The sequence below is a fragment of the Panulirus ornatus genome, chromosome 37 (genome assembly GCF_036320965.1).
Source record: "Panulirus ornatus isolate Po-2019 chromosome 37, ASM3632096v1, whole genome shotgun sequence".
Taxonomy (NCBI): Eukaryota; Metazoa; Arthropoda; class Malacostraca; order Decapoda; family Palinuridae; genus Panulirus; species Panulirus ornatus.
This window is the reverse complement of record NC_092260.1, coordinates 6,224,846-6,246,881: the sequence shown is the minus strand read 5'-3', so window position 1 is coordinate 6,246,881 and position 22,036 is coordinate 6,224,846. Positions and strand designations below refer to the sequence as shown.

The 22,036-nt window shown below is 33.0% G+C and overlaps 1 protein-coding gene across 5 annotated transcripts in view; it reads left to right on the top strand.

The window, feature by feature from the left end:
• Nucleotides 1–8,374: 8,374 nt before the first annotated feature.
• tws (protein phosphatase 2 regulatory subunit tws) overlaps nt 8,375–22,036 on the top strand; it is a 284,859-nt gene continuing 271,197 nt past the window's right edge. For 3 of the 5 annotated variants that reach the window (XR_011715348.1, XM_071683741.1, XM_071683742.1), the window contains exon 1: nt 8,376–8,798. Coding sequence is in view for 4 of the 5 variants with exons in the window: in XM_071683741.1 (XP_071539842.1) it covers nt 8,717–8,798 (82 nt within the window). In the remaining variant the exon portion in view is untranslated. Of the gene's footprint in view, nt 8,799–22,036 lie in introns of all 5 variants that reach the window. The other 2 variants (XM_071683744.1, XM_071683743.1) reach the window with 2 other exon arrangements.

Genomic DNA, 22,036 nt, shown 5'->3' with positions numbered 1-22,036 from the left:
CTCTCAATCAATACCCTTTCATATAAGTTCCTAGGAATACTCAACAAACTTATACCTCTGTAATTTGAGCACTCACTTTTATCCCCTTTGCCTTTGTACAATGGCACTATGCATGCATTCCGCCAACCCTCAGGCACCTCACCATGAGTCATACATACATTAAATAACCTTACCAACCAGTCAACAATACAGTCACCCCCTTTTTTGATAAATTCCACTGCAATACCATCGAAACCCGCTGCCTTGCCGGCTTTCATCTTCCATAATGCTTTTACTACCTCTTCTCTGTTCACCAAATCATTTTCCCTAACCCTCTCACTTTGCACACCACCTCGATCAAAACACCCTATATCTGCCACTCTATCATCAAACACATTCAACAAACCTTCAAAATACTCACTCCATCTTCTGACATCACCACTACTTGTTATCACCTCCCCATTTGCGCCCTTCACTGAAGTTCCCATTTGTTCCCTTGTCTTACGCGCTTTATTTACCTCCTTCCAAAACATCTTTTATTCTCCCTAAAATTTAATGATACTCTCTCACCCCAACTCTCATTTGCTCTCTTTTTCACCTCTTGCACCTTTCTCTTGACCTCATGCCTCTTTCTTTTATACATCTCCCACTCATTTGCATTATTTCCCTGCAAAAATCGTCCAAATGCCTCTCTCTTCTCTTTTCCTACCAATCTTACTTCTTCATCCCACTACTCACTACCCTTTCTAATCTGCCCACCTCCCACGCTTCTCATGCCACAAGCATCTTTTGCGCAAGCCATCACTGCTTCCCTAAATACATCCCATTCCTCCCCCATTCCCCTTACCTCCTTTGTTCTCACCTTTTTCCATTCTGTACTCAGTCTCTCCTGGTATTTCCTCACATAAGTCTCCTTCCCAAGCTCACTTACTCTCACCACTCCATTCATCCCAACATTCTCTCTTCTTTTCTGAAAACCTCTACAAATTTTCACCTTCGCCTCCACAAGATAATGATCAGACATCCCTCCAGTTGCACCTCTCAGCACATTAACATCCAAAAGTCTCTCTTTCGCGCGCCTATCAATTAACACGTAATCCAATAACGCTCTCTGGCCATCTCTCCTACTTACATACGTATAAAAAGATTTGTAATGTTATAATGTTGTAATGTTATAATATTGAATTACGTGTTAATTGATAGGCGCGCGAAAGAGAGACTTTTGGATGTTAATGAGCTGAGAGGTGCAACTGGAGGAATGTCTGATCATTATCTTGTGGAGGCGAAGGTGAAGATTTGTAGAGGTTTTCAGAAAAGAAGAGAGAATGTTGGGGTGAGGAGAGTGGTGAGAGTAAGTGAGCTTAGGAAGGAGACTTGTGTGAGGAAGTACCATGAGAGACTGAGTACAGAATGGAAAAAGGTGAGAACAAAGGAGGTAAGGGGAGTGGGGGAGGAATGGGATGTATTTAGGGAAGCAGTGATGGCTTGCGCAAAAGATGCTTGTGGCAAGAGAAGCGTGGGAGGTGGGCAGATCAGAAAGGGTAGTGAGTAGTGGATGAAGAAGTAAGATTATTAGTGAAAGAGAAGAGAGAGGCATTTGGACGATTTTTGCAGGGAAATAATGCAAATGAGTGGGATATGTATAAAAGAAAGACGCAGGAGATCAAGAGAAAGGTGCAAGTGGTGAAAAAGAGGGCAAATGAGAGTTGGGGTGAGAGAGCATCATTAAATTTTAGGGAGAATAAAAAGATGTTCTGGAAGGAGGTAAATAAAGTGCATAAGACAAGGGAACAAATGGGAACTTCAGTGAAGGCGGCTAATGGGGAGGTGATAACAAGTAGTGGTGATGTGAGAAGGAGATGGAATGAGTATTTTGAAGGTTTGTTGAATGTGTTTGATGATAGAGTGGCAGATATAGGGTGTTTTGGTCGAGGTGGTGTGCAAAGTGAGAGGGTTAAGGAGAATGATTTGGTAAACAGAGAAGAGGTAATAAAAGCTTTGCGGGAGATGAAAGCCGGCAAGGCAGCGGGTTTGGATGGCATTGCAGTGGAATTTATTAAAAAAGGGGGTGACTGTGTTGTTGACTGGCTGGTAAGGTTATTTAATGTATGTATGACTCATGGTGAGGTGCCTGAGGATTGGCGGAATGCGTGCATAGTGCCATTGTACAAAGGCAAAGGGGATGAAAGTGAGTGCTCAAATTACAGAGGTATAAGTTTGTTGAGTATTCCTGGGAAATTATATGGGAGGGTATTGATTGAGAGGATGAAGGCATGTACAGAGTTTGAATGTTATAATGTTGTAGTTGTATTGTTATAATGTAATGTTGTAATGTAAGGTTGTAATGTTATAATATTTTAATGTAATTCTTTAATGTTATAATGTTGTAATGTTGTAATGTTATATTATGTTGTAATGTTGTAATGTTATAATGCTTTTATGTTATGTAATGTTATAATGTTATAATGTAACGTTGTAATGTTATGTTATAATGTTGTAATGTTGTAATCTTGTAATGTTATAATGTAATATAATGTTGTAACGTTATAATGTTGTAATGTTATAATGTAATATAATGTTGTAATGTTATAATGTAATGTTGTAATGTTATAATGTTGTAATGTTATAATGTTATAATGTTGTAATGTTAAAATGTTGTAATGTTATAATGTAATGTTGTAATGTTATAATGTGTAATGTTATAATGTTGTAATGTTGTAATGTTATAAAGATATAATGTTGCAATGTTTTAATGTAATGTTGTAATGTTATAATGTTGTAATGTTGTAATGTTATAATGTTGTGATGTTATAAAGATATAATGTTGTAATGTTATAATGTAATGTTGTGATGTTATAATGTTGTAATGTTGTAATGTTATAATGTTGTAATGTTATAATGTTGTAATGTTATAATGTTATAATGTAAAGTTGTAATGTTGTAATGTTACAATGTTGTAATGTTATAATGTTGTAATGTTATAATGTTGTAATGTTGTAATGTTATAATGTTGTAATGTTATAATGTTGTAATGTTGTAATGTTGTAATGTTATAATGTTATAATGTTGTAATGTTGTAATGTTATAATGTTGTAATGTTATAATGTTGTAATGTTATAATGTTGTAATGTTGTAATGTTATAATGTTGTAATGTTATAATGTTGTAATGTTGTAATGTTATAATGTTGTAATGTTATAATGTTGTAATGTTATAATGTTTTAATGTTATAATGTTATAATTTTGTAATGTTATAATGTAATGTTGTAATGTTATAATGTTGTAATGTTGTAATGTTATAATGCTATAATGTTGTAATGTTATAATGTTGTAATGTTGTAATGTTATAATGTTATAATGTTATAATGTTATGATGTAATGTTGTAATGTTGTAATGTTATAATGTTGTAATGTTATAATGTTGTAATGTTATAATGTTATAATGTTGTAATGTTGTAATGTTATAATGTTGTAATGTTATAATGTTATAATGTTATAATGTTGTGATGGTATAATGTTATAATGTTGTAATGTTATAATGTTGTAATATTATAATGTTGTAATGGTATAATGTTGTAATGTTATAATGTTGTAATGTTGTAATGTTATAATGTTGTAATGTTGTAATGTTATAATGTTATAATGTTAAATGTTGTAATGTTATAATGTTATAATATTGTAATGTAATGTTATAATGTTGTAATGTATGTTAATGTTATAATGTTATAATGTTGTAATGTTATAATGTAATGTTATAATGTTATAATGTTATAATGTTATAATGTTGTAATGTTATAATGTTGTAATGGTATAATGTTGTAATGTTATAATGTTGTAATGTATAATGTTGTAATGTTATAATGTTATAATGTTGTAATGGTATAATGTTGTAATGTTATAATGTTGTAATGGTATAATGTTATAATGTTGTAATGTTATAATGTTATAATGTTGTAATGTTGTAATGGTATAATGTTATAATGTTGTAATGTTATAATGTAATGTTGTAATGTTATAATGTAGTGTTATAATGTTATTATGTTGTAATGTTATAATGTTGTAATGTTGTAATGTTATAATGTTGTAATGTTGTAATGTTGTAATGTTGTAATGTTATAATGTTGTAATGGTATAATGTTATAATGTTGTAATGTTATAATGTAGTGTTATAATGTTATAATGTTGTAATGTTATAATGTAATGTTGTAATGTTGTAATGTTGTAATGTTGTAATGTTATAATGTTGTAATGGTATAATGTTATAATGTTGTAATGTTGTAATGGTATAATGTTATAATGTTATAATGTTATAATGTTATAATGTTATAATGTTACAATGTTATAATGCTGTAATGTTGTAATGGTATAATGTTATAATGTTGTAATGTTATAATGTTGTAAGGTAACATTATAATGTAATGTTGTAATGTTATAATGTTGTAATGTTATAATGTAATGTTGTAATATTATAATGTTATAATATTGTAATGTTTTAATGTTATAATGTAATGTTGTAAAGTTGTAATGTTATAATGTTGTAATGTTATAATGTAATGTTGTAATGTGATAATGTTGTAATGTTATAATGTAATGTTGCAATATTATAATGTTATAATGTTGTAATGTTTTAATGTTATAATGTAATGTTGTAAAGTTGTAATGTTATAATGTAATGTTGTAATATTATAATGTTATAATGTTGTAATGTTTTTGTTATAACGTAATGTTGTAATATTATAATGTTATAATGTTGTAATGTTGTAATATTATAATGTTATAATGTTGTAATATTATAATGTAATGTGTAATATTATAATGTTATAATGTTGTAATGTTGTAATGTTATAATGTAATGTTGTAATGTTATAATGTTATAATGTTGTAATGTTGTAATATTATAATGTTATAATGTAATGTTTTTATGTTATAATGTAATGTTGTAATATCATAATGTTATAATGTTGTAATGTTGTAATATAATGTTATAATGTTGTAATGTTGTAATGTTATAATGTAATGTTGTAATATTATAATGTTATAATGTTGCGATATTTTAATGTTATAATGTAATGTTGTAATGTTATAATGTTACAATGTTGTAATGTTGTAATATTATAATGTTATAATGTTGTAATGTTATAATGTTATAATGTAATGTTGTAATGTTATAATGTTATAATGTTATAATGTTGAAATGTTGTAATATTATAATGTTATAATGTTGTAATGTTATAATGTTATAATGTAATGTTGTAATGTTATAATGTTATAATGTTATAATGTTGTAATGGTATAATGTTATAATGATGTAATGTTGTAATATTATAATGTTATAATGTTGTAATGTTTTAATGTTGTAATGTTTTAATGTTATAATGTAATGTTGTAATATTATAATGTTATAATGTTGTAATGTTGTAATATTATAATGTTGTAATGTTGTAATGTTATAATGTAATGTTGTAATATTATAATGTTATAATGTTGCAATGTTTTAATGTTATAATGTAATATTGTAATGTTATGATGTTACAATGTTGTAATGTTGTAATATTATAATGTTATAATGTTGTAATGTTATAATGTTATAATGTAATGTTGTAATATCATAATGTTATAATGTTGCAATGTTTTAATGTTATAATGTAATGTTGTAATGTTATAATGTTATAATGTAATGTTGTAATATTACAATGTTATAATGTAATGTTGTAATATTATAATGTTATAATGTTGTAATGGTATAATGTTGTTAAGTTGGTTATGATGAAGAGAGATGGATGGTCGATCATAATATTTTGTTGTACCTGTTTATCCTACAACAACAACAACAACAACAACAACAACAACAACAAAATAAATAGAAATGAGGTTGTGAAGGTCAGGGAAAACGTTAGCACACACACACACACACACACACACACACACACCTGGTAGCAGGTCATATTGTTCATATATTTTGACTATGTAATGTCTGGCATGATGACATATACATTCCAACTATGTATTTCCATGTGAACGATGTATATGATGTCCACTACCTGCCTCACACACTAACACAATGTATATGATGTCCACTACCTGCCTCACACACAATGTATATGATGTCCACTACCTGCCTCTCACACTAACACAATGTATATGATGTCCACTACCTGCCTCACACACTAACACAATGTATATGATGTCCACTACCTGCCTCTCACACTAACACAATGTATATGATGTCCACTACCTGCCTCTCACACTAACACAATGTATATGATGTCCACTACCTGCCTCACACACTAACACAATGTATATGATGTCCCACAATGAATATGATGTCCATACCTGCCTCACACACTACACAATGTATAGGATGTCCACTACCTGCCTCTCACACAAACACAATGTATATGATGTCCACTACCTGCCTCACGTACTAACACAATGTATATGATGTCCACTACCTGCCTCACACACTAACACAATGTATATGATGTCCACTACCTGCCTCACACACTAACACAATGTATATGATGTCCACTACCTGCCTCACACACTAACACAATGTATATGATGTCCACTACCTGCCTCACACACTAACACAATGTATATGATGTCCACTACCTGCCTCACACACTAACACAATGTATATGATGTCCACTACCTGCCTCACACACTAACACAATGTATATGATGTCCACTACCTGCCTCTCACACTAACACAATGTATATGATGTCCACTACCTGCCTCTCACACTAACACAATGTATATGATGTCCACTACCTGCCTCACACACTAACACAATGTATATGATGTCCACTACCTGCCTCACACACTAACACAATGTATATGATGTCCACTACCTGCCTCACACACTAACACAATGTATATGATGTCCACTACCTGCCTCTCACACAAACACAATGTATATGATGTCCACTACCTGCCTCACGCACTAACACAATGTATATGATGTCCACTACCTGCCTCACACACTAACACAATGTATATGATGTCCACTACCTGCCTCACACACTAACACAATGTATATGATGTCCACTACCTGCCTCTCACACTAACACAATGTATATGATGTCCACTACCTGCCTCACACTAACACAATGTATATGATGTCCACTACCTGCCTCACGCACTAACACAATGTATATGATGTCCACTACCTGCCTCTCACACTAACACAATGTATATGATGTCCACTACCTGCCTCACACACTAACACAATGTATATGATGTCCACTACCTGCCTCACGCACTAACACAATGTATATGATGTCCACTACCTGCCTCACACACTAACACAATGTATATGATGTCCACTACCTGCCTCACACACAATGTATATGATGTCCACTACCTGCCTCACACACTAACACAATGTATATGATGTCCACTACCTGCCTCACACACAAACACAATGTATATGATGTCCACTACCTGCCTCACACACTAACACAATGTATATGATGTCCACTACCTGCCTCACACACAATGTATATGATGTCCACTACCTGCCTCACACACTAACACAATGTATATGATGTCCACTACCTGCCTCACACACTAACACAATGTATATGATGTCCACTACCTGCCTCACACACAATGTATATGATGTCCACTACCTGCCTCACACACAATGTATATGATGTCCACTACCTGCCTCACACACTAACACAATGTATATGATGTCCACTACCTGCCTCACACACAATGTATATGATGTCCACTACCTGCCTCACACACTAACACAATGTATATGATGTCCACTACCTGCCTCACACACTAACACAATGTATATGATGTCCACTACCTGCCTCACACACTAACACAATGTATATGATGTCCACTACCTGCCTCACACACACAATGTATATGATGTCCACTACCTGCCTCACACACTAACACAATGTATATGATGTCCACTACCTGCCTCACACACAAACACAATGTATATGATTCTTACATTATATGAAGATGAAATATATATTGTGAGGTAGTGTTGCGTTATCATTTAATGTTTATTACCACTTATTGGTTATTATAAAAGTCTTACGTTAGTTAAGTGTACAATGTTCCTATAATGATGGTAGTGGTCAGTAATTATAATCATTAATGAATCATAATTAAGTGTACAATAATGATATGATAAAGATGGTAGTAAATATAATCATCATTAATGTCAAGATCTTCGATTGATCTTATCATATATCTCCGGAGTCGTGCCTCTCACTATGCCAGGTGATAAACAACAACTTATTATCGTAATAATCCATTCATTAGTTATCATGCTAATGATCCATTTATTAGTTAGTCATTAATGATGTGGTTGTGGTGGTTGTGGTGGGTGTGCGCATGCCGCTGCCTCGTTGTTCTCCCACAATGCCCGTGTTGATGGTGACGTCACAGTGGAGAGAGAGAAGTTGACGCCATACTGGCTGTAATTGTGAAAATTCTCTGAATCTTATGCCATCCGTGCGAGTTCTAGATGTTGAACGCTAAATACATGACATCCTACCACTTGATAGTTCCAAAAAGTGAATACGAGGAACGAGAATATTGGGATGGCCGGTAAGTAGAGTGGAGAATAGATGCGAAGAGGACGAGCCGAGTTTCTCTCTCATGATCCTCGGAGGGAAGTATCGCCGGTTATTACCACACTAGATAACTTCCGTCTGACAAAATAGGGAAGTGTGGCGGCGACCAGCAAGGAAAGACCATTAACTCCATCATGTCTGATTTTGCAGGCAATGGAGACATCCAATGGTGCTTCTCACAAGTCAAAGGTACATTGGACGATGATGTTAGCGAAGGTAAGACCATCCATCATTCCTCCATATCTTGATAATATTTACTATTACAACTTCATAACCTCACTTGTACAGCCCAAGTTATTTTTATACTTTACATGTTTCTTATAACTTGAGATAATATTGTTGGGCGGCGGCCATCAACACACAACTGTTGTGGTTGTTGTTACTCACAACCCTTACCAGCCCCGACCTCTGTAAGGTTGTGTTGTGATGGTCGACGTCATCATGTCACATTAACGGGGTTTAGTCGGTTATATATGGGTTATAATGAGCAGGTTGTAGTTGTGGTTATATTGACCAGGTTGTAGTTGTGGTTATATTGACCAGGTTGTAGTTGTGGTTATATTGACCAGGTTGTAGTTGTGGTTATATTGACCAGGTTGTAGTGTAGTTGTGGTTATATTGACCAGGTTGTAGTTGTGGTTATATTGACCAGGTTGTAGTTGTGGTTATATTGACCAGGTTGTAGTTGTGGTTATATTGACCAGGTTGTAGTTGTGGTTATATTGACCAGGTTGTAGTTGTGGTTATATTGACCAGGTTGTAGTTGTGGTTATATTGACCAGGTTGTAGTTGTGGTTATATTGACCAGGTTGTAGTTGTGGTTATAATGAGCAGGTTGTAGTTGTGGTTATATTGACCAGGTTGTAGTTGTGGTTATAATGAGCAGGTTGTAGTTGTGGTTATATTGACCAGGTTGTAGTTGTGGTTATAATGAGCAGGTTGTAGTTGTGGTTATATTGACCAGGTTGTAGTTGTGGTTATATTGACCAGGTTGTAGTTGTGGTTATATTGACCAGGTTGTAGTTGTGGTTATAATGAGCAGGTTGTAGTTGTGGTTATATTGACCAGGTTGTAGTTGTGGTTATAATGAGCAGGTTGTAGTTGTGGTTATATTGAGCCAGGTTGTAGTTGTGGTTATAATGAGCAGGTTGTAGTTGTGGTTATATTGACAGGTTGTAGTTGTGGTTATAATGAGCAGGTTGTAGTTGTGGTTATATTGACCAGGTTGTAGTTGTGGTTATAATGAGCAGGTTGTAGTTGTGGTTATATTGACCAGGTTGTAGTTGTGGTTATAATGAGCAGGTTGTAGTTGTGGTTATATTGACCAGGTTGTAGTTGTGGTTATAATGAGCAGGTTGTAGTTGTGGTTATATTGACCAGGTTGTAGTTGTGGTTATAATGAGCAGGTTGTAGTTGTGGTTATATTGACCAGGTTGTAGTTGTGGTTGTAATGAGCAGGTTGTAGTTGTGGTTATATTGACCAGGTTGTAGTTGTGGTTATAATGATGACCAGGTTGTAGTTGTAGTTATAATGATGACCAGGTTGTAGTTGTGGTTATAATGATGACCAGGTTGTAGTTGTGGTTATAATGAGCCAGGTTGTAGTTGTGGTTATAATGAGCAGGTTGTGGTTGTGGTTATAATGATGACCAGGTTGTAGTTGTGGTTATAGTGGCAGGCAGGCGTCTTGAACTGTATGTTCTTAAGTAACATTTCATGTTCATGTGTGACGTCATTTGTCTCTGTAATTGGAATTGTTTCATTCGTCTCTCAGCCTCGTCTACAACCGTGGGTATTTCTCAGAATTTTCAGTTTCTCTTCCTACGAGAGATTACGTTGGCTGGTATGAAGAGATACAGATGAAATCAAACAGCAACAGGCTATTAGACTCTTAATGATCCTGTTCATAATAGTGTAAGAGAACGGAGACTCATGGATCAGTATGGCAGGGAATACATTCAGATTGTTAGAAAATGTGACCGTTTCACATGGCTGAGGAGGTGCTGTAAGTAGTCTTTATCCAGTTTGGGCAAAAGCATATTTATGGTACTTCTTTCAACCACTCCAGTTGGTAAGTCATGCCGCAAGTTAACAATCCTGTTGAAGAGGTATCTTGCTTCTTTCGAGGTAAAGTGTTTACCCGTAAGCGAGTTTATCCATTTATACGAGTTACATTAGAGGAATCCGTCCTTATATAGCTGGTTCGATTATCCAAACTTTTTATAATTTTCATTTCCTGTTTTAGGTCACCTCTTAACCTTATCTCTTTTAGCTTATCAGATTTAATTAGGTTTGTCAGTGCTCGTACGATTTCTTTCTCGGGTTAGTAATCGTCTACCATAGTTTCTCTGAAAAATAATGATTTTGTGTTCTGACAAGAATTGGTAAGTTTTGCTAAATGTTGTAATGATATCTTTATGGAACTCAGCATCAACAAAAGTAATGATTGTTGATTTCAGTACAACGTCAGTAGTACACCAACATTAGGTTGTAGACTCAGAATGTGTTGGTAGCGTTCAAGATTTATAAACACTTCGGTTCCATTATTTGATAACAAAGTACTTTTTTCTCTTGTGTTGAAAGATTTTATTAAAAGGCAAACTCCAGAATGATTTTTTGTCATGAAACTTAATGCCGCCATTACAAGTAGTTGATAAATAGATTAAAAGCAGATAGGAAAATTATGGAATTGTATTATATGAGTGTTGTTCAGTCTTGTCTTTTACCATATGCTGTTAGTTTGGAAACTAAATAAAATCGTAAATGGTTGTAGTAAACAAGACTAAAAATGTGAAATCCTTCCCAGATCTGTACCAGAAAAGCTGATATTTACAGATGCAGTGTTTACCACAATGATCCTGACCTCATATTATATACAGTGTTATGTGGTAAAAGTTTAAGATCAGTAACAGATCAAGCTACGTGTTACAATCGATCATTTGTTCCATCCAGCATGAGAATGATTTTTGCATTTATTTCTGCTATGAACGTGTGGTATCAGACTTGAAGCTCTGGGTATATATTATGAATGCTCTCATGCATATTGTGTACTCGTCGTATAATGTCTGATCCTGTACATGCTTGTTTATCTTTTATATATGCCTGGCCACGAGACAAATTCTCTTTATGAACAATAAGGAATTATTATTATCTTGATTGTTCGCCTATGTACATTCTACAATCTGTTTATGTCTTTCCTCACATATGGAACCGAAACTGAACACTATTTAAGATGGTGACACACCAGTGGTTATGAGAATAATTATTCCCCAAGACTTCAGTTTGGCGGACATAACATAGATTCCAAGAATTCTGTTTTTACTGCCTCTTTGAAGTTTGGTTGCTTTCTTCTGCACATTTTTAGTCATGTCTGATTAGTAATATGGGTTATACATAGTCTGGAAAGTATGGGGTTAAGTTGGTAAGGCACATGTTAAAAACTTAGCAGTACCCATGACACCTCACCCCGTCTTTCTCAGTGACCAAAACATAGAAATAATCAACAATAGTCAGGAATGGGGAAGTCAAAGATATCTAGCTTATGGTCATAGATAAGAAGTGTATAAATAGAAGTGTTATACTTAGTAAAAGTGATTGAAACCAGATGTAAACATGAATTATTTTTATTAAGCTAAAGTCATATAAACCAGAAAACAGTTATTTATTTTACTTCATAAAACATGACTTAAAGTAGAAGGGAATATGAGTTTTTCAGTAAATTCACGTAGTATAAGTGATTTAAACCAGAGGGGAACACGTACTGCTATTTATTTTACTTTGGAAAATTTCATTTAAAGTACAGGAGAACTTGATTTGTTATACAACATTAGTAGAAATGGTTTAAACCACAAGTGAAAATGATATGTTACATTGCTTAGTGAAAGTGATTTAAATCAGAGGGGAACATCATTTGTTACATTATATTATGTAGTAAAAGCAATTAAACCAGCGGGAACATGATTTCTTGCATTATGTTGCTTAGTAAAAGTACTTAAACCAGAGGGGAACATGATTTGTTACATTATATTACATAGTAAAAGTAATTAAACCAGAGGGGGAACATTTGTTACATGATATTACTTTGTAAAAGTAATTAAACTAGAGGAGAACATTTGTTACGTTATATTGATTAGTGAAAGTAATTAAACTGGAGGGAACATGATGTTACATTTTATTACTTAGTAAAAGTAATTGAACCAGAGAACATGATTTTTTACATTATATTGCTTAGTAAAAGTAATTACACCTGAGGGATCATGATTTGTTACATTATATTACTTAGTAAAAGTAATTAAACCAGAGGGGAAGATTATTGCTACAATATGTTACTTAGTAAAAGTAATTAAACCAGAGGGGATCATGATTTGTTACATTATGTTACTTAGTAAAAGTAATTAAACCAGGGGGATCATGATTTGTTACATTATATTACTTAGTAAAAGTAATTAAACCAGAGGGGAAGATTATTTGCTACAATATGTTACTTAGTAAAAGTAATTAAACCAGAGGGGAACATGTTTTGTTCCATGATATTACTTAGTAAAAGTAATTAAACAAGTGGGGAACATGATTTGTTACTTAGTAAAAGTAATTAAACCAGAGAAGAACATGATTTGTTACATTATATTCCTTGGTAAAAGTAATTAAACCAGATGGGATCATGATTTGTTACATTATATCAGTAAAAGTAATTAAACCAGAGGGGAACATGATGTGTTACATTATATTACTTAGTAAAAGTAATTAAACCTGAGGGAACATAATTTGTTACATTATATTACTTAGTAAAAGTAATTAAATGAGGAAACATTATTTGTTACTTTAGTAAAAGTAATTTAACTAGAGGGGAACATGATTTATTATATTATACTACTTAGTAAAAGTAATTGAACCAGAGAACATGATTTTTTACATTATATTGCTTAGTAAAAGTAATTACACCTGAGGGATCATGATTTGTTACATTATATTACTTAGTAAAAGTAATTAAACCAGAGGGGAAGATTATTGCTACAATATGTTACTTAGTAAAAGTAATTAAACCAGAGGGGATCATGATTTGTTACATTATGTTACTTAGTAAAAGTAATTAAACCAGGGGGATCATGATTTGTTACATTATATTACTTAGTAAAAGTAATTAAACCAGAGGGGAAGATTATTTGCTACAATATGTTACTTAGTAAAAGTAATTAAACCAGAGGCGATCATGATTTGTTACATTAGGTTACTTAGTAAAAGTACTTACTTAGTAAAAACATCATTTGTTACATTATGTTACTAAGTAATTAAACCAGAAGGGAACATGATTTGTTACATTATGTTACTTAGTAAAAGTAATTAAACCAGAGGGGAACATGATTTATGTTACCTAGTAAAAGTAATTAAACCAAAGAACAACATGATTTGTTACATTATATTGCTTAGTAAAAGTAATTAAACCAGAGGGGAACATGATTTGTTACATTATATTAGTAAAATTTATTAAACCAGAGAACATGATTTGTTACATTATCTTGCTTAGTAAAAGTAATTTAACCTGAGGGGAACATTATTTGTTACATTATATTACATACTAAAAGTAATTTAACCTGAGAACATGATTTGTTACATTATATTGCTTAGTAAAAGTAATTAAACCAGAGGGGAACATGATTTGTTACATTATATTAGTAAAATTTATTAAACCTGAGGGGAACATGATTTGTTACATTATCTTGCTTAGTAAAAGTAATTAAACCAGAGGGGAACATGATTTGTTACATTATATTAGTAAAATTTATTAAACCAGAGAACATGATTTGTTACATTATATTGCTTAGTAAAAGTAATTAAACCAGAGGGGAACATGATTTGTTACATTATATTGCTTAGTAAAAGTAATTAAACCAGAGGGGAACATGATTTGTTACATTATATTAGTAAAATTTATTAAACCAGAGAACATGATTTGTTACATTATCTTGCTTAGTAAAAGTAATTTAACCTGAGGGGAACATTATTTGTTACATTATATTACATACTAAAAGTAATTTAACCTGAGAACATGATTTGTTACATTATCTTGCTTAGTAAATGTAATTTAACCTGAGGGGAACATGATTTGTTACATTATATTAGTAAAATTTATTAAACCTGAGGGGAACATGATTTGTTACGTTATATTACTAAAAGTAATTAACCTGAGGGGAACATGATTTGTTACATGTATTACTTATTAAAAGTAATTAAACCAGAGAACATGGTTTGTTACATTATATTACTTAGTAAAAGGAATTTAACCTGAGGGGAACATGATTTGTTACATTGTATTTCTTAGTAAAAGTAATTAAGCCAGAGGGGAACATTTGTTACATATTACTTAGTAGAATTATAATTAGTAAAATTATATTTCCTTGTAAATGTAATTAAACCAGAGGGGAACATGATTTGTTACATTATATTACTTCGTAAATGTAATTGAACCAGAGGGAAATGTGATTTGTTACTTTATATTACTTAGTAAAAATAATTACAGCAGAGGAGATCATGATTTGTTATACTATATTACTTCGTAAAAGTAATTGAACCAGAGGGAAACGTGATTTGTTACATTATATTACTTAGTAAAAATAATTACAGCAGAGGAGATCATGATTTGTTATACTATATTACTTCTTAAAAGTAATTAAACCAGAGAGGAGTATGAAATATTTATTTTTTGATAGTGTTGTAAGGGTTTTGATTATTAGGTGAAGTGTGCAATAAACCAGTAGATGAAGAGATAACTTCATGTTGATGCTAATTTTGACCTTGATATTCATTTACTAGACTCAGAATTTACCAAAGATATTGTAGTCCATCTTTCCTGTGCCATATTGGCAATTGTGGGGAGTAAGTAAACTTGGTAAACAAAAATCTCGGCAATTGGATGTAAATTAAATCACAGCATTCACAGATTATCCATTTAACATAGCTGGTATCATAAATTGAGTTTATACGGTGAAGTTTGGTTTTCGCTGTTTCTCTTGGTCTAATTTGTTTTTCATTTACTTTACCTCACATTTTCTCCATATCATCGAAACCCCTACCCAATCTGTTTTCGAAGAATGTAATGCTCTGCATCACTCCCTAGTCTAAATAATTTTTGCCAAGTATTAGGAGTTCATTGATGTGCATTTTCTCCGTATTTGTAAGATTGTTCAGTCGTGCTACAAACCATACTTTACCGTAAAAATAAACTACCTTAAATTGTATGGGTGGTTGCACGTTACACGTACTGTTATCATCCCCCATGTGCATTACATCTCATCCAGATTAATAATACAATTATGTTTGAATAATGATGATTGATAATACATTTATGGTTTAATAATGATGATTGATAATACAATTATGATTAGATAATGATGATTGATAACGTGGTTACATACAGAGACTCAACAAATATGTTTTACATAGAAGTAAAATGATCTCCCAGTGTCTGCCATATGATATTGGCCCAACTTCATCATAGGTATGGTTATCATTGATGAATGATATGATGGAAAACGGTATTTGACTTACACAAACCAGCTCAGTACATACACACGAAAATGTGCATTTAAAACGGTCTTGATCCATCCATATTGTTAATGCCTCGTCCATATTGTGAATGACCCATCCATATTGTTAATGACCCATCCATATTGTTAATGACGCATCCATATTGTTATTGACCCATCCATATTGTTGATGATGCATCCATATTGTTAATGATCCATCCATATTATTAATAACCCATCCATATTGTTAATAACCCATCCATATTGTTAATGATCTAACTGTCCGTATTTTTAAAGATCTGACCTATCCATATTGTTACTCGTCTGACTCATCCATATTGTTAATGACCCATCCATATTTTTAATGATGTAACTATTCATATTGTTAATGATCTGACTCATCCATATTATAAATGATCTGACTCATCCATATTGTTAATGACCCATCCATATTGTTAATGACCCATCCATATTGTTAATGACCCATCCATATTGTTAATGACCATCCATATTGTTAATGACCCATCCATATTGTTAATGACCCATCCATATTGTTAATGACTCATCCATATTGTTATTGACCGATCCATATTGTTAATGACCCATCCATATTGTTAATGACCCATTCATATTGTTAATGACCCATTCATATTGTTAATGACCCATTCGTATTGTTAATGACCCATCCATATTGTTAGTGACTCATCCATATTGTTAATGACCCATTCATATTGTTAATGACCCATTCATATTGTTAATGACCCATTCATATTGTTAATGACCCATTCATATTGTTAATGACCCATTCATATTGTTAATGACCCATCCATATTGTTAATGACCCATTCATATTGTTAATGACCCTTCCATATTGTTAATGACCCGTCCATATTGTGAATGACCCATTCATATTGTTGATGACCCATTCATATTGTTAATGACCCATCCATATTGTTAATGACCCATTCATATTGTTAATGACCCATCCATATTGTTAATGACCCATCCATATTGTTAATGACCCATTCATATTGTTAATGACCCATCCATATTGTTAATGATCCATTCATATTGTTAATGACCCATCCATATTGTTAATGACCCATCCATATTGTTAATGACCCATCCATATAGTTAAAGATCCATCCATATTGTTAATGACCCATCCATATTGTTAATGACCCATCCATATTGTTAATGAGCCATTCATATTGTTAATGACCCATCCATATTGTTAATGACCCATCCATATTGTTAATGACCCATCCATATAGTTAAAGATCCATCCATATTGTTAATGACCCATCCATATAGTTAAAGATCCATCCATATTGTTAATGACCCATCCATATTGTTAATGAGCCATTCATATTGTTAATGACCCATCCATATTATTAATGATCCATTCATATTGTTAATGACCCATTCATATTGTTGATGACCCATTTATGTTGTTAATGACCCATCCATATTGTTAATGATCCATTCATATTGTTAATGACCCATCCATATTGTTAATGACCCATCCATATTGTTAATGACCCATCCATATTGTTAATGACCCATCCATATCGTTAAAGATCCATCCATACTGTAAATGACCCATACATATTGTTGATGACCCATCCATATTGTTATTGACCCATCCATATTGTTAATGATGCATCCATATTATTAATAACCCATCCATATTGTTAATAACCCATCCATATTGTTAATGACCCATCCATATTGTTAATGACCCATCCATATTGTTAATGACCCATCCATATTGTTAATGACCCATCCATATTGTTAATGATCCATCCATATTGTTAATGACCCATCCATATTTTTAATAACCCATCCATATTGTTAATGACCCATCCATATTGTTAATGATGCATCCATATTATTAATAACCCATCCATATTGTTAATAACCCATCCATATTGTTAATGACCCATCCATATTGTTAATGACCCATCCATATTGTTAATGACCCATCCATATTGTTAATGACCCATCCATATTGTTAATGATCCATCCATATTGTTAATGACCCATCCATATTGTTAATGACACATCCATATTGTTAATGATCCATCCATATTGTTAATGATCCATCCATATTATTAATGACCAGTCTATATTGTTAATGATCCATCCATATTGTTAATGACCCATCCATATTGTTAATGATCCATCCATATTGTTAATGACCCATCCATATTGTTAATGACACATCCATATTGTTAATGATCCATCCATATTGTTAATGATCCATCCATATTATTAATGACCAATCTATATTGTTAATGACCCATCCATATTGTTAATGACCCATCCATATTGTTGATGACCCATCCATATTGTTGATGACCCATCCATATTGTTAATGATCCATATTGTTAATGACCAATCTATATTGTTAATGACCCATCCATATTATTAATGACCCATCCATATTGTTAATGATCTACCCAAATTGTTGATAACCCATCCATATTGTTGATGACCCATCCATATTATTAATGACCCATCCATATTGTTAATGATCCACCCAAATTGTTGATAACCCATCCATATTGTTAATGACCCATCCATATTATTTATGACCCATTCATGTTGTGAATGACCCATCCATATTGTTAATGATCCATCCATATTTCTTATGACCCATCCATATGGTTAATGACCCATATGTATTGTTTATGACCCATCCATACTGTTAAAGACCCATCCATATTGTAATGACCCATATATATATTGTTAATGACCTCTCCATATTGTTAATGACCCATCCATATAGTAAATGACCCATCCATATTGTTAATGACCCATCCATATCGTTAAAGATCCATCCATACTGTAAATGACCCATACATATTGTTGATGACCCATCCATATTGTTATTGACCCATCCATATTGTTAATGATGCATCCATATTATTAATAACCCATCCATATTGTTAATAACCCATCCATATTGTTAATGACCCACCCATATTGTTAATGACCCATCCATATTGTTAATGACCCACCCATGTTGTTAATGTCCTATCCATTTTGTTAATGACCCACCCATATTGTTAATGACCCACCCATATTGTTAATGACCCATCCATAAAGTTAATGACCCATCCATATTGTTAATGATTCATCCATATTGTTGATAATCCATCCATATTGTTAATGATCCATCCATAGTGTTAATGACCCATCCATATAGTTGATGACCCATCCATATTGTTGATATGACCTATTCATATTAATGGCCCATTCATATTGTTAGTGACCCATCCATATTGTTAATGATCCATCCATGTTGTTAATGACCCATCCATGTTATTAATGACCCACCCATATTGTTAATGATCTATCCATATTGTTAATGACCCATCCATATTGTTAATGACCCATCCCTATTGTTAATGACCCATCCCTATTGTTATCGATCTATCCATATTGTTAATGATCTTGACCCATCCATATTGTTAATGAACTTGACCCATCCATATTTTTTTAATGATCTTTGACCATCCATATTGTATAATTACTGTCGTGTGGTGATGAAATAGTAACTTGTTCTGTTACTATTTAACTTAACAGCATATGTGAATGCATAAAAATGGAAATGAAATCTGCTGAAGGTGTCGCTAAACCAAGAAATGCAACTTCAAAACCATAGTGTAAAGAAATCCTTGTAAGTGGTGTTTAGAAAGGTGTGGGATGTACATCTTCTATGGTATGGGGTATGGCCTTGTACACACAGACCTAACCTCTGGCAAGACCAATTGTCAATTCAGTTCAATCATTTACATGATCTAGTACCAGAAATTATGGAAACATTTTGTGATTTTTGTACGTGTTGGAGAATATTGAACAGTCATGCCAAGTACGTATCACAAAACCATTTTGGATTGTTTGGAAGGAGTCGCCAGGCATAACAGTAATTGTGTAATGTCTTATGGGTCAGTATAACAAATATTTACCTCTTAATGAATGACGTAAATTGGGCATCTTATTGGATTTACCCTCTACACTAGATATTTGAAGCTGCTAGTCTTTCTGATATCTGTGTATTATCACATTTGTGAAGAACATTCTTATGGCATGAAAGACAATTGTTTAAAAATGATAGAATAACCAAGAAACAAATACTGCAGACTTCAACTTGCCAAGAAAAAATTACAAAGATGTGGTTGGAGTATATTGCTCAGATAACCTCAGAGTAATGTGACATGTTACTGGATGGACAATGCAAAACAAAATCGTAATGCATATAGAACATTGAATTGCTAATATATACCAGTTATGTAAGTCAACCGTTTGTCTTAGTATCATGGGTGTATTTCACTGGCACTGCTTTTGTGTTTAAGTGTATTTTGAATGTTGGGGGTTCATAGCAACAGATTTTTGGACCCAGCAATCTTAGCCAACTTCTTTTGTCACTAGCTACCAGCTTCTTTCAGTGGCCTCGAACCTAGATACTTCAGAGGTCAAGGTGACAATGCAAGATACACTACCAGTTGTTGTAGATGTAGTATAGCATAGTGCCAGTTGTTCTTTGGTGTGGTATAGGTTTTTATAAGCATAGTACCAGTTGTTCTAGGTGTTGTATAGGTTGTTATAAGCATAGTACCAGTTGTTCTAGGTGTTGTATAGGTTGTTATAAGCATGGTACCAGTTGTTCTTGGTACTTGGTAGACTTAACATTACCCAGGGAGGACATCTTTGACAAAACCATACAGGATGGTAGTTTGACGAGCAGAAGTAAAATGGTGTGATGAGCTGTTTGCTCAAGGAAATTGTTGTCACCATTAACTCAAGTGACTTAGTACTGCCGCTGCGTGCTTGTTCCTAAAGCACAGCTTGGAAACCTGACTCGCGATGTTAGAAGCAGTAAGTTGCACCCTTGGAACCCCAACACTACTCCCAGCAACATGAAGTAGCAAGGATTTCAATGTATGGAGAGGCTTTTCCATAACTTAGAAGTGCATTGAATGATAGTCATGTGGTTAGTAATAATATGGTGCTTCAGTGATCTACAAGAAGCGACTCTTACTGGTGTTTTACAACTTTGTTTCAGGTGAATGATTTCTGCTGGATTTTTAAGGGGATTCTTTCTGAGGAGTTAGCTACCATTTTTGATTCTGTACATCTGAATGTAGATGTTGAATATAGTTTTACCAAAGGAGGCATTGCTAAGTGAGTTTCTTCTTCTTGGATGTTGTCAGGGTTGTAAGAACCCATTTAAAGTTATTTCGCTGAACCCGCTTTTTTGTTTAGGCCCTGTCCTTTTTTATGACATTTTTTGTGGGGGATATTAAATCATCATTTTTGAAATGATTAATGTGTTGATGGTCCCAGATATATAATGAATGATGATTTTATTATGTGTAGGCTTAACACTGAAATGAAAGCAAGCGTTAAAGATTTGGGTGGTTATTGAGCTAAGGCCGTGTGCTTATTGTAACATGATGTTGCAGTTGGTAAACTTTGCTGAGTATTGCCATATTACTCTTGTCGTTTGCATTGCTCTGCATATGCATTTTGCACAATGTTTATATGAACTGAAATATTCTTATATATGACAGACATCATAATTGATATTATTTATGTGAAGACATTTCAGTTAGTTTTGAAATGAAACTAGATTAATGGGAAAAATTATCAATCAGTAGACTCAAGGCAGCCATGAGATCACTATTCATTATCCTGGTTGCCACAAATGATCAACTTTCCTTTAAAATTAAGTGAATAAAACTTTATAATGAATAGTGAAGGTGGATATAAAACTACAGAGTAAAGGTATATATAAAGCTACTGATGTAGTGGAAAGAGTTTGAAGAAATTAGGATGAAAAGGGAAGTAAAACATCAAGAAGTAAAAATTGTTATGGTAGAATAAGTTCAGAGATGGAAAGAATTTGAGAATGTGTAAAAAGTG